Below are 14,722 nucleotides of genomic sequence, written 5' to 3'. Positions count from 1 at the left end.
GGTTACTTTTGCTCAGTCGGGGAGTGGGTGCAACACAAATTCCTGGTGTGGAACATCCTCATCCCATATGTGAGACTGCTTCAATTGTTCTCTGGCAACTCAACTCAGACATCATTTCCAGAGTTTATGGGCAGAAGGCCCAACTTTGGTTGGCTGTAGACTTACATTTCTCTGGTTATTCTTAAGAATAGCTGAAGCATTCAGTTTGTTCAACAGATGAGAGCATTGCCATAAGCAGGAAGGAAATAAAGAGGCTGAAGTGCTGTGAATACCCATGGCACATGGAGTGGCAGAGGCTCCACTGGGATATGCCCATATCATCTTGATTGTTGAACCATTCATCAGAAAAAGGTCAGAAAACTCCAGGGTTCCTTCTTGGTGCTGCATCTGGCCAGACACATTCATGGAGAAGATTCTGAGCAGGAAACCTGTCTCACTTCATCTCATGCTCTGCTCACTACTACCATTTCTCCTTCCTTGGCTATCCCTGAAGATGCAAAAGAGGACAGCAATGGAAGCCCAGGGATTAAAAGAATGGGAAAAACCTGTTACCTATCCCTGGTATATAACTTCAGATCATTAAGGCTAATGATCTAAAGTCAGTAGTCAGGTCAGTCATAAATCTGCTGGGGGTAGCAAATGCTCCAGGCTGGTCTTGGGCATCCCTGTGAGCATTGCAATTCTTCTGTGAATGGCTGTATGCACAAAAGTTTGGGAAATGGACCTAACACTTTGTGAAACCCAGTTATTGCCCTAAAAATGCTATAGACCAAAGGCTTTTTAGGAAAGTGAGAACTTTTCTAATACTGCTAAAGTATTTTTCAGAAAGGGACTAAAGCACTTAGAGGGTTCTGGCTACTCTCAGCAGGCCTCTGGAAGGCTGCAGCACCTGTCCAGCTGACAGGATCTCTGCTTCCAGGCAGCTGCTCTCCTCTGTCAGCAGCAGGATGCTCAGCTGGTAACTGAGCAGCTTTGCCCACTCCCTCTCTGTGCTACAGAAGCCTACACTAAGGGGATAAGGAACAAAAGGACTTCCAAAGATTCTAAAATACACTGAAGATGTTCTACTATAACCAGCACGATTCTGTCTCGGTTGATTTGCAGGAAAAGTGTTTCTTTGGAGAGCCTGTTTATTCTGAAAAATTATTATATGGCAAGGATTCTTAAACAAGGGTCTAATAATGACTTCTTTGAGGATAATTAGTATCTTGCTGTTCTTTGCACTGCTGCCAATCAGCAGTTGGTTTATACACTGTCTGTTGACTTTTCCCCACCTAAAGGGATATACAGAACAATACATAGCTGCAGTTTCTGGCAAGCAACACTGGCCAAATAACCTGGTAAGATTATGAATGAAAGAGAGAGTTCTAACAGCTTTCAAACAATTCCTGCTTTTTGGCAACATTAATGTCAGGGTGTTGTAAGAAGATTTGATCCTTCAAAACTGTATAAATAAGAATCTCTCCAAGATCAAACAGGGACTCTACAGTGGCTGTGTGATCAGTAATCCAATACCAATCATTTCATTATGCCCTTTTAGGCGTAGACGAAAAGGAGAGGCTACCAGCTCTGGTTTGATATGATGAATTGGTGATAATCTCATCTTTCTAATCACTTTCTTTCCAAAGTGTACTGCTGTTACCTTAAATTCTGAAAAGCAGCAAATATGATAGCCTTTCAAGGGATTTCAAGGTGAGAGGAAGCTGGATGAAAATTCAGTTGACTAGATCTTTAAAATCTTTTGCTACTAACAGCATGCCTAGCTGATAATAATGACTTTGGACTTACCTTTCATCCAGATGAACCCCAAAATATTTTGTCAACTCATACTTCATTTCACCAGGTGCAGAGCTGCAGCAGCTGTTTGGCAGAGCACAGCAAGCAGTCCAACAGTTGGGGATAGCAATGGACTTAATTGGGAGTTGTGGAGTAGTCTCTAAAATGGCTTGATTAAGACATATAGCTGTAGGCCCACGCGGCACAAAAGCACACCTCCTCAGCAGGAACTGAGGCAGGGATTTTGTCTGAAGCAAAATGAAATGATTGCAGGGTCAGCATAGTCACAGTTTTAAATAGATGAAAAGAGGCAACTTAATGAGGACAACCTCAGTTACATTCATCTTCAACAGTGTGCTACTTGGAGGGCTAGAAATAAATGAAGACTAAAATACCACTAAATCTAGAGGGGGATATGTGTTCAGGAGCAGTCATTTTCTTTTTGGGGGTTGTTGCATATATCACTTGGAAACCACTTAAAAATTGATTGCCAACAGGGTGGACAGAATTGTGAACTGTGTTTTTAAAGATTATTTAGAGCTGCAGTTTCCCTGCACTGGTTTTGGGTGTATTTGGTAAACAAGGATGTTGTGATAGCTGCACCTGCATGGTTTCACATATGGATATTGTTGAGTAAGAAGCCAAAAGGGAAAAACAAAGTGTTCTAATGCTTAGAATTTGTTGTATGTTTTAAACTCTGGTCACATCTAGCCCTGCAACACTAGTATGAGCTGGGAGCTGAATGCTTCGCCTGATGGGACGTGTGATTGGGCTGCAATTGGAGAAAGGCTTTGCTTTCAGTATCACCTGCTTCTTCCCATTTACCAGCTGCTGTTGTCACCATCTCTGGGCAGAGTTTAACCCCTCAGAGGAGCTCTTTAAATGTTGAAAAGAAATTTTCAACATTTTCTGTATGAAAAGTATTTAAAAGAACTTGAGCATTTCTAAACTGCTGCCTATTTGAATCAATGTAAGATTTCCTAAACATTTTAAAGAACTTATATCATTGCAAGCCTATGAAGACTTCAGAAAAGCAATTAAAAATATACATGATTATGTGGATTTATACTGCCAGTCTAAGCCCATTTTTGAAGTGAAAACATATATGTGAAACTAGCCCTAGGTCATTTTTTAAAAAGTGAAGTTGTCTTTGCTAAAGCTAAAAAAATGTGGAGGCTCTGGATGATTTATTGAAGTGTTCTTATATCACATTTCCTTCCCAGTAAGTAGGTTTTCATCTCTGTGGGAGAATGCAGCATGCAGCCCCTGCCCTGCAAGAGGTTTGCATGCAGTTGTGTTTGTAGCAGTGACAGAGCAGTGGGTAAATGCTGTACCTCAGTGGTTTGACAGCTTCATCTATGTGGCTGAACCTCCTTCAGACAGGAGGTGATTACATGACACATTTTCTTTTTTTAAGAATGTTTTTTTCCTCAATGCTAGGTAGGGAAGAAGAGTGGTGGTTATGCCCCATATTTATTATTCAAATCTTAAATTTTAGTGATAAGGAGGTCTCAAAATTATTCCTAAATTAAGCCTAACCATGCAGCTTTGCTTAGGCGAGAATGCAAAACATGACCAACAGTCTGCAGAAATGCTCCCCACTCACATTTCAAGTCAGAACAACATAAACATCTTCATTTAATTAGTTGCATTTAAACTCCTTCTGTTTGGGGATGTCCTTGAGCAAATAGTTAGGAGTTGGTTCATCTTGGAAGTTGAATTTATTACTTTGCTCAGTAGGTTTAAAAAGAGGTGGAGGAGGAGAGCTTCTCAGTGTTTTCTGTCCTGTGCTTAGAATACTCAATTAATACTGTCTCTTGCACTACCAGTGCTAATAGCTATGATAGGTGTTTCCCCTTTCTCTCTTAGCAATTTAACACTTCTCTGTTTTGCAGCAGGGTTGAAAACATTTCTGGAAACAGTTGTTTCCCTTAGATTGTTGCACAGGCTTGTGGTTAGGCTGACAAGCTGAACACCTTTTCTATCAGTACAACACAGAACAATGCTTGGTAAGGTTCCCCAATCTGTTCCCATCCCTAAAGCAGCAATGGAACGTTTGTAGCTCCTGGATGTTTGGGTGTGCTTAGGCTGTGCTGTAGCGGCTCAAAGGATGAGCACGTGCTGTGGTCAGGGTCTGTTTGTGGGTCACTGCTCAGTCTGAACCATTAATAAATACATTTGACATGTTTAGGAGGTCTTTGAATGCAGAAATCAAGGCAAGAATTCAGTGTACCCTGAGGTGTAGTTTCTCACTCCTGTGAGGAGTTTGTAGTCTTGTGGTGTTTCTTGGGTATCTATCAAAAGCTTAAGGAACAAGCAGGATAGATGACAAGCTTCTGGAAACTGGGAAGCATTCCTATCAGTCAAATGAAACCCTGCTGCACAAACAGTGAGAGCAATTGCCTGTCAAGTGTACTGTAATACTCAGCTCAGTATTATTTGACTGGCACATTGTGTTGTCACTGCTGCAGTGTCTGAACTCCAGTGAGACTTTCACTATTGCAGTAGTTTGGTAAATGGGGAAGGAAATGGATTTTGGATGGAGTTTTCGTAATGAGGTCAATCTGATACAGAAAGCCCAAGTGCGAATGGATGTGTTTACATATTCAAAAGTCAGCAGATGGCTTTAGATGGGATATTGATAACAAATAATAAACTATTTTAGGTATGCTCTTCTCACTTAAAATGTCTGATGACAAATCTTCTATAATTTTATGAAGCAGCCTTTGTAAGGTATTTGTAAGAATGCAAATCTGTGTCATCTGCTTATTACTAGATCCGTTTAGCACATCAGATGTCATTCCAGATTACCAGTTGCATTTCAGCTGGACTGGAAACAAATCCAGATCAGTAATAATGTAATGCTGTGTACCTTAAGGTTAAATGTCTGACAAGACAACTAGTGCTAATGGACTGTGACATTTTTCAGGCCATCAGTCTGACATTACTTGCTGTGTCAGAGTAAAATGTTTACAAAGATCTAACTCCACATTACAATACATTAAGACATTCTTTTCTCTTTAGCATTCTTCAAGCCTTCTAGGCTAATCTAAATTCCACAGTTGGCCCATGTGTAAAAGCAGCATCTTCCAGGCTTTGAAGAGCTCTGAGCACCATTGTGAGCGGGATTTGATTCAGTCCAGAATGCCCTGTAAGGTTTCTGTCCAGCACATTGCAACTTTACAGCTCGTGCTGCAGATAAAACTCCATGAACACAAACCCATCTGGGACCAGGGCTGCCATTGTAAATTTTCTGAGCAGTATCTCACTATACATGTGCTATTGGTAGGAATGGCTTAATGTAAGGATAGCAAATACAGATGAAAAATTTTATGACAAAGTTATCTGCTAAATTTACACTACTGCAACAGATTAACTCATGGAATTTTTAATGTTTCAATTTTTTTTTTAAATAAGGAAAATTTAAAACAGTGTTTTGCTTTAATAGGGCTTGAATGACTAGACTGATTGGCTCAAATCACATTTAAATCACATTTAAGTAATATCATACTGTATTAAGAACTCATTAAAGAAATAGGTAAGAATTAGCCACTAAGGGCCATTTATTAGTAGATTGTTTCAGTGTCCTCACCGCATAAAAGTTTTCTAAATATAGGGGTTTGTTTCAAATATTAAGATGGCTCCCCCGGCTTCTGTTTGAAACTATTTTCCCTTATTTTCATTAAATACTTATACTTGTGGTTCAGTTAGATTAAATGGCATATTCTGTCCACTCTTAAACAGCTTGTAATGCATTGATTTTTTTAGCGTGGTTTTATATGTCTTGACAGATTATTCCAGTGGCTAAGACAGGAACTGGAAAAAATACTGGTTTTGTTAATGCAATTTTCAGCTAAGTGTGAGGGTTTTTAATAGGTTGGATTATTTTTGTGTCTCTATGTGTGTTCAGTCATGCGCTATCCCTCCTGTAGTGTGGATGTGTGTATATCCATGAATGCAACACTTCATCTCACAGACTGACAGTACAGTGACATCTGATACTATAGAATAGATGAAAACTCCGGCAGTGGTATCAAGCTTCAGACGTTCCAAGTAAATCCTAAGAAAGCATGAACCCATCACCAGACAGATTTAAAATGTAAATGCTGCTCTGCTTGATCAAGTCAAAGACTATTAGGTGCAGAGCGTTGTGCCAAGATGCAGCGGCAATATGGTTATTTTTTACTGAAAACACCACTCCGGGGGGCTGTGGGGGAACAAACCCGCACTCGAGCTGAGGGCCGGACCCGGGGGTCGGGAGCTGCTCCGGGGCACTACGGGAGCGCTCGTGCTGCCCCCGGCCCGTTCTGTCCCCGGTCCCGGCAGCCGGCCCGGCCCCGCTCCCCTGTCCCCGGCCCTGCCCCGCTGTCTCCGGCCCCGCTCCCCTGTCCCCGGCCCTGCCCCGCTGTCCCCGGCCCCGCTCCCCTGTCCCTGGCCCCGCTCCTCTGTCCCCGGCCCGGCCCCGCTGTCCCCGGCCCTGCCCCGCTGTCCCCGGCCCCGCTGTCCCCGGCCCCGCTCCGCTGTCCCCGGCCCCGCTGTCCCCGGCCCGGCAGCGGGGCCGTCCCCCTCAGAGCCAGCGCAGCACCTGCCGGGCCGGGCGGAGCAGCCCCGGGGCGGTGGGGGCGGTGCCGCGGGCCGGGCGCGCCCCGTGACCGCCCCTCGTCGCCGGCAGGGGAGGGGACGGAGCGACCGGTGTAAACAAGGCGGGGGACCGGGGCTGGCTTCGTGTCAGCGGGTCACATGGAGCCTCTTATGGGCCGGGGGATGGCGGCGCGGCGTGGCTCTCCGCTGGCAGGCGGCGGCTGCTGCTGAGGCAGCGGCGGTGCTTCACGCCGAGGGCCCGTCCCGCCTCCCCTCCCCGCCTCCTGCCCGCCGCGCTCCGCTCCGCTCCCCGCCGTGCGCCGCTGACAAATGATGTGCGTTGTGCTCGCCGCGATGAAAGGTAGGCGCGTCCGCGGGCCGGCCCGGCCCGGCCGCTCAGCGGGGCCGGCCGGAGCCGCGGCGCTCCGTGGCCTCCGCGCTCCCCGCGCCGGGGCCGCCGTTCGGGGTCCGGCCCCGCTCGTTGCCCGGCCCGGGCGGCGGCCCCCGGGCGGCGGGAGGCTCTCGGGAGCGCTCGGGGGGACGCGCGGCTCAGCCCCGGCTCGGTACCGGCGGCAGCGCCGCGGAGCCGCTGCGCTTCACGGCGGCGCCTGCAAGTTAGAGAGGGAGAGGCGATGCGCCAGCGCGGCGCTGGGCAGGCACAGGCTGCGGTGTCGCGGGCTGGAGTCGCTCAGAGCGGAGACGAGATGTTCCTGGGCTTTCTACAAACCCGCGAAGAAAAGGCATTCTGTAAAATCTGACTCTAGCAAAGAGGAAAGGACGTGCAGCATCCTATGGGTAGCTGATGAGGCTAAAATGCCGTCTTCAGACAGCTGCTCGTCTTTCAAAGGCTTTGGAATAAAAGGAAAGACCAGCTACTTAGTGATTTTTTTCTAAACCTGGAGTTTTCTCTTCTTGCGGATTCGAGTCCTTAATGAGGGGCAGTGGCAGACTGAGGACAGTCAAACGAAGTTTTTGATGAGATACCAAAAGTTTAGAGGTACGTTTGTAGTCTGCCCTGTTTCCTAATAAAATCAGGTTCACAGCAGAGCATTGCATTGCGGTATTTTTAAAGTCATAGGTTTGGGGCTTTTTTTTTCAATATAGAAAAAAGAAATCTAAATCAAATAACCATCTTACTCACGAGCAATATTCTTTCACGGTAATCTAAAGCCTCTAATTGTTGGCATTCGAATTTAATGGCCCCACAAGAATACTAAGTGTGTGCTGTTTAAAATGAATTTTAGGCAAAATTTCTCTTTTAAAAATGTAGTTACCTGGAAAAAGAATACTGGGTCTTGCTTCAGGTAGAGACTATTTCCTTTTCTTTCCACTTTGCAAGGCACTAGATAAGGCACACCAGTAGCAGCATAGTGTTTAAGAATGATAATTTTCAATTACTCGGCTTCCTTTTCTTCTTGGAGAGAAGCCTATGTGAATAAAAAGAAAAGCACTATATTCATTAATCATTAGCTATGCTGAATGTATTTGGCAAGAAAACGTAATTGGGTTGATTCAAATACTTGCATCTGTAACAAAAGGAAGTGCATTTTTTTAAGTGCAAACTACATGGCTATTTTAGCAGTCCTTTAGAATTCTACATATTCTGATAACAGTTTTTCAGCATATCCCTTATAAGCCTGTTAGAACCATGAAATTAAATAAACAAACTTTTTTATAAAGAGAGGAAAGTACACAAACAAAAAAATTGAAGGGTGTGATTATTTTGTATGCTTCTGGACAGAGATTTAAGGTGTGTCGTAGAAGAGCAGGCAGATGATTTACAGCAATTCAACTTTGAAATGTATTTTTTTATTCTCTTGGGAGTTTCATTTAAACCAGTTTCCACACTGATGTAAAATCTTGGCAGAGCACAGCTTCACAGCTTTTGGATTTTAAAGTGTAATTCCTGGTGGCTTTATTGTGGAAATGCTTAGGTCTTTGTATGTCTTACAGACTATTTCTGTAGTCCATTTAATTCATGTTTCATTATATTCAGTTGTATAGTGCATTGAAAAACTTGGTTTCTTATCCTTTCTCTAATTTGGTGGACAGGGTTCAGCTGAAGGAAATGTGTTGCCATTTGTCTTAAAAGGGCCTCTGACTGCTATGAAATAATAGATCCACAGGCCAACATTATGATTTGAGAGAAGTAGACCAATAGAATAAGGAATGCAGTTTGTTTAAGCTCGAAAGTACAAGGGAAAAAAGCAAAATCTGTAGGTGAATTGAGTATCTTGTTTGTTCTTTATTCTGTGGTGGCATCTTCTAATCTTTTACAGTTCTGACGTTAAGGTGCAAAAAATTATGGTCTTCAAAAGAATACTGGATTTTCATACTGGGTTTAATTTTCTTTCTTAGGTGAGAAGGGTGAGTATTAATGCCTTTCCTATCGCTGTTTAGATAGCCCAAACTGATTCGATGTGAAGTTAATTTGTGAGTTGTTGTTTTATTTTTCTTGCAACACAATGTTCTGGCAAACATGTTCTCTTTAATTCTGAAAAGTCCCGAGCCTGCATCCAGGTTTGGGTTGGTAAAGACTGGCTGGCTGTCACACATCGAGAGCTGCACTCGTACACTTAAAATGCTGGGAGCAGAGCAGTCCAGGGGAGAGCCTGGACATGTCTTTGAGACAGGCTGCATGTTAGGAAATGAAACTTTCTCATTTCAGGTAGAGCGGAAAGAGGATTTTTTTCCCTACTGATTTCTAAGAAAACAGGCAGAGATGAAGCTTCAAAGTTCTTAATGACTAAATAAGTATTTTCTAGGTTGATTAGAAACTAGAAATTATTTATCAACTGCTGTGAGTCTGTAGAGTATCCAGGAAGCCTTGCATTTTCAGTTTGTAACACAGGCAAGTCAGCTAGCCAGCTGACACTTTTAAGGGAGACAGCAACTTTATGTTCTCACCGGTGAGGTTTGCACAGAAATCCGATCATTCTGCAGGCGTCGTCTCTGGTACGGATCTTATTCCAGAGAGAGTCTCCCCTAGCAGGAGGATCAGGGGTGACTTCAAGGAGAATAGTGATAAGTGCTGAATTGATGAGCAAATACACTGTGCTGGAGTAGAAACAGGAATTCCTCTGTCAGGCCAGTAAGGAGCCAGAGGTGAGCCCAAGACCAAGGGAGATGTTTCCTTGGTGTGGGATTGTGCCGTGTTCTGGTACCTGCTTTGTACGGAGATGTCAGTCAGGCCAGAGCCTCTGAGAGCTCAGATATTTGTCTTGTACTATCACCAGGCCTGGACAGAAGGTTTCAGTCTGCTGATGAGTTATAAAGTATGGACAGGAACCTGGCAATAGTTGCATTATCTTTCTTATGGACATTCCTAAATAGAGATCGGTGGGAAGGCTGATGTAAATTTTCTAAGCTATTTCAACCCAGGTGTATTTACTTTAAGGTGGCATTTGAAGTCCTAATCCTGGCTACTGCAGTGTGAACATAAAGTTCAGTGTGTTGCTGTTTTGTGGAAGATGGACCAGATGAGTACAATCTGTTGCTCTTAGGCTGTAAGGGAAATTTTTTGCTTTGGGGGTCTGTGCTCGGATCATTGGAACTATAACTAGCTTCTCTACTAACTGTGTCTCCAAATAAAAGTTCAATCATTAAAAAAACTTGTTTAAGGAAAAAGACTCCACTGGTTTCCTTATTAGCACACAGGATTTTTGGAATCTGCTGCGTTTTTCCGGAGAAGCCGAGCTGCAGCTGGGCAGAAAGCAGCATTTCCCTGGCTGGCGCTGTCCCACTGCCCCAGGTTCTTTCCTTGCAGCGAGCGCTGCACTGCGGAGCTGGGCTGCTCCGGGGCCAGACAGGGATTCACGCACTGCTGCTTCATGCGGGTCAGCTTTTCCCACTCTCTCAAGCCTGACCTTTTGACGTGGTTTTTGTCATGTATCCTGGCACCAGCCTTCCAGCACGTTGGTAATTACTCAGTATTTTTTACCAGTAAACAAATGCTTATGGAAAAATGTCATGGCATAGGTTTAAAAAAAAAAAAGGGTAGCTTTGCAAATTGAGGTGTGTTTAAATTTAAATTTCACTGTGGCGCTATTGAAAGTTAAATCCAATTTAGCAAATACTCCAGTACAGAACTACTGTTGACTAAATATTAACAGAATCTGGCCTTTGGAATTGCTAGCTGACAGGCTGTTTTCTTGCAGCTTTAATTTCCTATGACTGATCTGAATGACTTGCTTGTACCTAAGACATTTGTTGCGTTACATTCACAGGATAAGATTGGTTTGAGGTTTATTGCTGAAATGTACTTTTCAAGCTCTTTGAAAGACTCTTGAGATTTAAAAGTAAAAGAGGAAATCTGTCTTTGTCTCACTCTGTGAAAATCAAAGGCAGTTGCATGCTCTGTACAAGTCTCAGCTGGGGACACTCCTTTTAAGTAAGGAGATTCTGTCCTGTTTAAGTCAGCAAAAACTGTGGGTGCTGAACATCTCACTAGATCAGACTCTTTAAACTTACGTACAGCTCTTGCCTAGCTAAAACACTGAGCCTGTTCCCAGCAGCTCGTAATGCAGTCTTAAAAATAATTCTTCCAGGATAATTCTGAATAACTGGGGCAAAACTCAAGCAGATACGTACACAACTCAAGGACTTCTGTACCCTTTTTCTACGAAACAAAATGAATCCCTGAGGGGATGAGGCTGGAGAGGAGAGGGTATAGAGGAGGCTGGTGTTCAGGGTGTGGGCTCTGCACAGATATGAAGTGTCCTCATGCTTTATTCAGTGAGCTGATGTGGGGTGTCAGGGGGAGATGGCAGCTGCTTCATCTGCTGCAGGGAAAGGGCCTGCAGCTCTGCAGCCTGCCTCTGCAGTGGGGAGCTGAATGTTTGTATTGGCATTTTTTAGTTTGGGGAATACTGTCTAGAGACTTTAGTGAAGAACTGTGTCCTCTTTATATCAAGTACTTTCCGACTGTGTGTGAAAAAGACTGATTTCTTTACTCACTCCCCATTATAGAGAACCTAGCATGTTTGGAGGGTTTTTTCTAGGATGATGTAGCACTCAATTTTAACCTTAAGGGGTTTAAAATATTTTTTCTTACTTCTCTTGCCTATGGTACAGTGTAAAAATGATCACTATCATGTAGAAATTACTATCAGGGTTGTTAGTATTTCATCTTGACCACACAACGGAGTTCTAAATTGGTATATTTTATTCTAAACTGTATGTACTAAATCAAAATTGGTCAATCTTTGTGTCTGTCCTGAGTAGATACATTGAAATTCTCTGTCTCGTATTGGAGGAAGTTGAGATGCAGCATGTTCTTTTTTTTTGCTTTTCATTCCCAGGAGATAAGTTTTTGTAGTGTACAAAATAACTGCATATGACAAGAATGTTATTACAGTCAGACTTGATACATTTTAGAATGTTTTTCTGTATTTTCTTTTAATTCACAATGAAAGGAAAAAGTATTCACCTTTCTTGTATTTATCTGTGAGCTGTAATTTGCAATTACAGCTGATAACTCCTGAGATCAAGCAAGCAGTAGTTCTCTCCTTTTGTGGTTTGTCTTTTCCTTGAGGACTGATATCTAAGGGATATGCACATAACTAATAGTACAGAAACTGTCTTCTTCGTTTTTGAAGATCAGGGTTTTTTCTCCTTTTTGCAATAAACATTAGCAGGGGAGGGGAGCATTCTGTCCTCCAAGAATAACTAAGTTATCCGAGAAAAGGTGACTGTACAATGCAGACCTCTGCTTGTTGGATTAAAAAAAAGGCACTGACTGACTGTAAAGTTGAAGCAGCAAGTCTTTTTAGGGGGTCTGGGAAACAGACTTTCTCCTTGTGCTTCATCCTGTAACCTGCCTGTGCTGAACAAAGTCTTTAGCTTGGTTTTTTGGCGGTTTGTTTTGTTTGGTTTTTTTTCTTCACTTTGCTTGCTAGAGGCATTTAGGCTGAGAAGTTCTGCAAAGTACAGGTTGGCAAGCTCGGTGCAGTTTCGGGCTGTTTCCCAGTTGCCTGCACCTTCTGTTGAGAACACGAGGGAGTGATTCAGGGTGGCAGTGACTCACGGGGTGTCGTGCTGTTCCGCTCTCCCCACCGGGAGGGTGCTGCAGCAGGGAGCTCGCTGGCAGCCTTGGGGAGCTCAGTGCACTGGAGAAAGCCCCCTGAGGTACCACCACTCTGCCCTGAGCTTGTCTGCCTGCACAGGTTACCACTCATTCCCACTTTCCTGAAAAATGTAATTAAATTAGTGTTTGCTTCCCTTTTCCGTGCCAGGGGAAGGTGAAGCGGGCATGTTGACAGGAGCAAGTGGATATGCAGGGAAATCTGAGTCCGGTGCCGTGCCAGCTGGGACATCTCTCTCAGGTTCTCCCAGCACTCACTTGGTGCCTGTGTGCTGTCACTCAGGAGCACAGAGCTGCTGTGCCCGTGCTGTTTGAGTGTCTGCCGTGGGTGATGCTCCTCACGCTCTCTGGCTGCAGCTTAATGGGAACCTCTGGCACCTAAAGCTCTCACAAGTGCACGGTTCCCCCCAGAGAAGTGTGGGATTTGCCCAGCACTGCTGGGGTCAGGTGTAGCCTGTGTTCTCGCTGCTGTCAGTGAGTGCAGCTGGAGTGCTTCATCTCACTGGGGACTGGCAGGGGTCAGCAGCTGCCCTTGCACCTGTGGCCCGGCTCCACCACACCTAAGCAGTCAACTTCAGATTTCGCTGTGTTTTTCGTTTTCTTTCCCATGTGATGGTCGGTGGTGCAGGACCCATCGCTCGTGGCTCTCCTGTTTGTGTGGTTCCAGCCTTTGGGCCTTTTGGCATGCTGCATACATAGCCATCTAGGCTAAAATCGATGTGGAGAGAGGTATAATCATCCTGGCTTTCATTTTAAGAAATGAAAAGACCATTTATCTCAAAGCTTAATTAAAGCTGCTTGGATGTAAATAAGTCTAACCTCTTCACTTCTGAACAATGCAAATAGAATAGTCAGTATACTTACAGGGTATCAGCCATGTAATTATTGTGTACTGTTTGTGTTCTTTGAAATACTGTGCTGTTTCTTGCCACTGAATCCTGGGACAAAGTGCTTCACAAAACAAACTGCATGCGTCTTTATGTACTTTAGAAGAAGTTGATCATTTTCAAATAAAGGGGTGGAGAAGTGATATTAAGTCTTTACATAGACAGATACACTGTGACAAAGGGTTTTTCAGAGTGTCCCTTCAAACTGAAGGGACCACAAGCTGGAATTTTGCCTGGTTCACAGAGAAGCAGGGGTTGTGTTCCTGCATGCCAGCCTTGCTTTTCACCAGCTCCCAGCAGTGCTGGTCAGAGGCACTATGGGCACCCTGTCCAGAGCCGTGTGCTTGGACCTTCTGCTGCCTCTGCTCACACCTGGTATGTGCAGAATGCTTTCTGCACTCTCAACCAAAAAAGAGAAAAGGTCCTGTCACCACTTGCACATGCTGTCTTCTGCAGTGTACTCTTTGGTGTTCTAGAACTCCCGAAGTCTTCGCTGTTCTTGATGTAATTCTATTAACAGCATGAAATGGGGAGCGGTGCATTATGGCAACGGCTTCTGCTTCCAGCTCTTGCAGCTACTGAGATCTCATGTATTTGATTGGCTCAGCAATTTTCTCCCTTCATCTGAGTATCATTTGCTGTTTAATGCCTTGTACAATTGACATGATTCAATTAGAAATCAAGTTCCCATTTCATGTGGCACTTAATTCACACCTCTTATGATACTGCCAGGGGTCTTAGGAGATGATACTGTGCCATGGGTTAAGTGTGCCTAAAACTTACATAAGCTGATGTTTACCTCACTCCTAGTTCTGAGGAAAGGAGTGCTCTCTTGTCCAGGCTCCTCTGCTTGGCCCTGTGCCTAATGGGACATGATTCAAAGGGTCATTTATCTTCTTCTCACCCCAAAAGAAGGTTAAATTCTCTGTAAGCCCCAGGTATCTTTGCCTGGAGCCTCTAGCCTTTTCACCTCTAGAGAGGTGAAAGCCAGTAAAAAATGATCCCTGATCTGATCATCAGAACATTTGGAGTTTCCTTTTTGTATGTAGATATTTGGATACCTTAGTTCTGGCAAAAATTTGAACAATATAAAATGCTGTACTACATGACAGGAGCAGCAGTAGCTGCTCTTATCCCGTAACAACTGTAAAATACTTCTCATAATGGGTGCATTTTCCCATTTGGCTAAATTAATTAGCCCATCTTTGGCTGTGTTTGATTTGTCAAGAGTGTAGCTATTGTGAGAAAACACATTTTCTAGTGATTTTGTGGTTATTTCTTGCTCAAGTTTGGGACTGAATTAACCTGTCTCGTGCACTGCAGAAAACCGCTTGTTTTAGAGCACCCCTGCTTTTTCTTCTTCCTGGACTACCTTCTTCTAGAGTCCTGTAGAACT

General features: G+C 44.0%; 1 protein-coding gene across 3 annotated transcripts in view; it reads left to right on the top strand.

The window, feature by feature from the left end:
- Nucleotides 1–14,722, top strand: part of RORA (RAR related orphan receptor A) — a 353,012-nt gene that overhangs the window by 274,823 nt on the left and 63,467 nt on the right. The window contains exon 1 of one of the 3 annotated variants that reach the window (XM_058846475.1): nucleotides 6,475–6,718. The exons of 1 other annotated variant lie outside the window; for it this stretch is intronic. In XM_058846475.1, the coding sequence (XP_058702458.1) occupies nucleotides 6,688–6,718 (31 nt within the window). In that variant the 5' untranslated portion in view covers nucleotides 6,475–6,687. Of the gene's footprint in view, nucleotides 1–6,474; nucleotides 6,719–7,253; nucleotides 7,355–14,722 lie in introns of those variants that run through there. One more of the 3 variants, XM_058846476.1, reaches the window with a different exon arrangement.

Source organism: Poecile atricapillus, chromosome 11 (assembly GCF_030490865.1).
Source record: "Poecile atricapillus isolate bPoeAtr1 chromosome 11, bPoeAtr1.hap1, whole genome shotgun sequence".
NCBI classification, from domain to species: domain Eukaryota; kingdom Metazoa; phylum Chordata; class Aves; order Passeriformes; family Paridae; genus Poecile; species Poecile atricapillus.
Note: the sequence above shows the minus strand (reverse complement) of the source record. Positions and strands in the feature narration are given on the sequence as shown.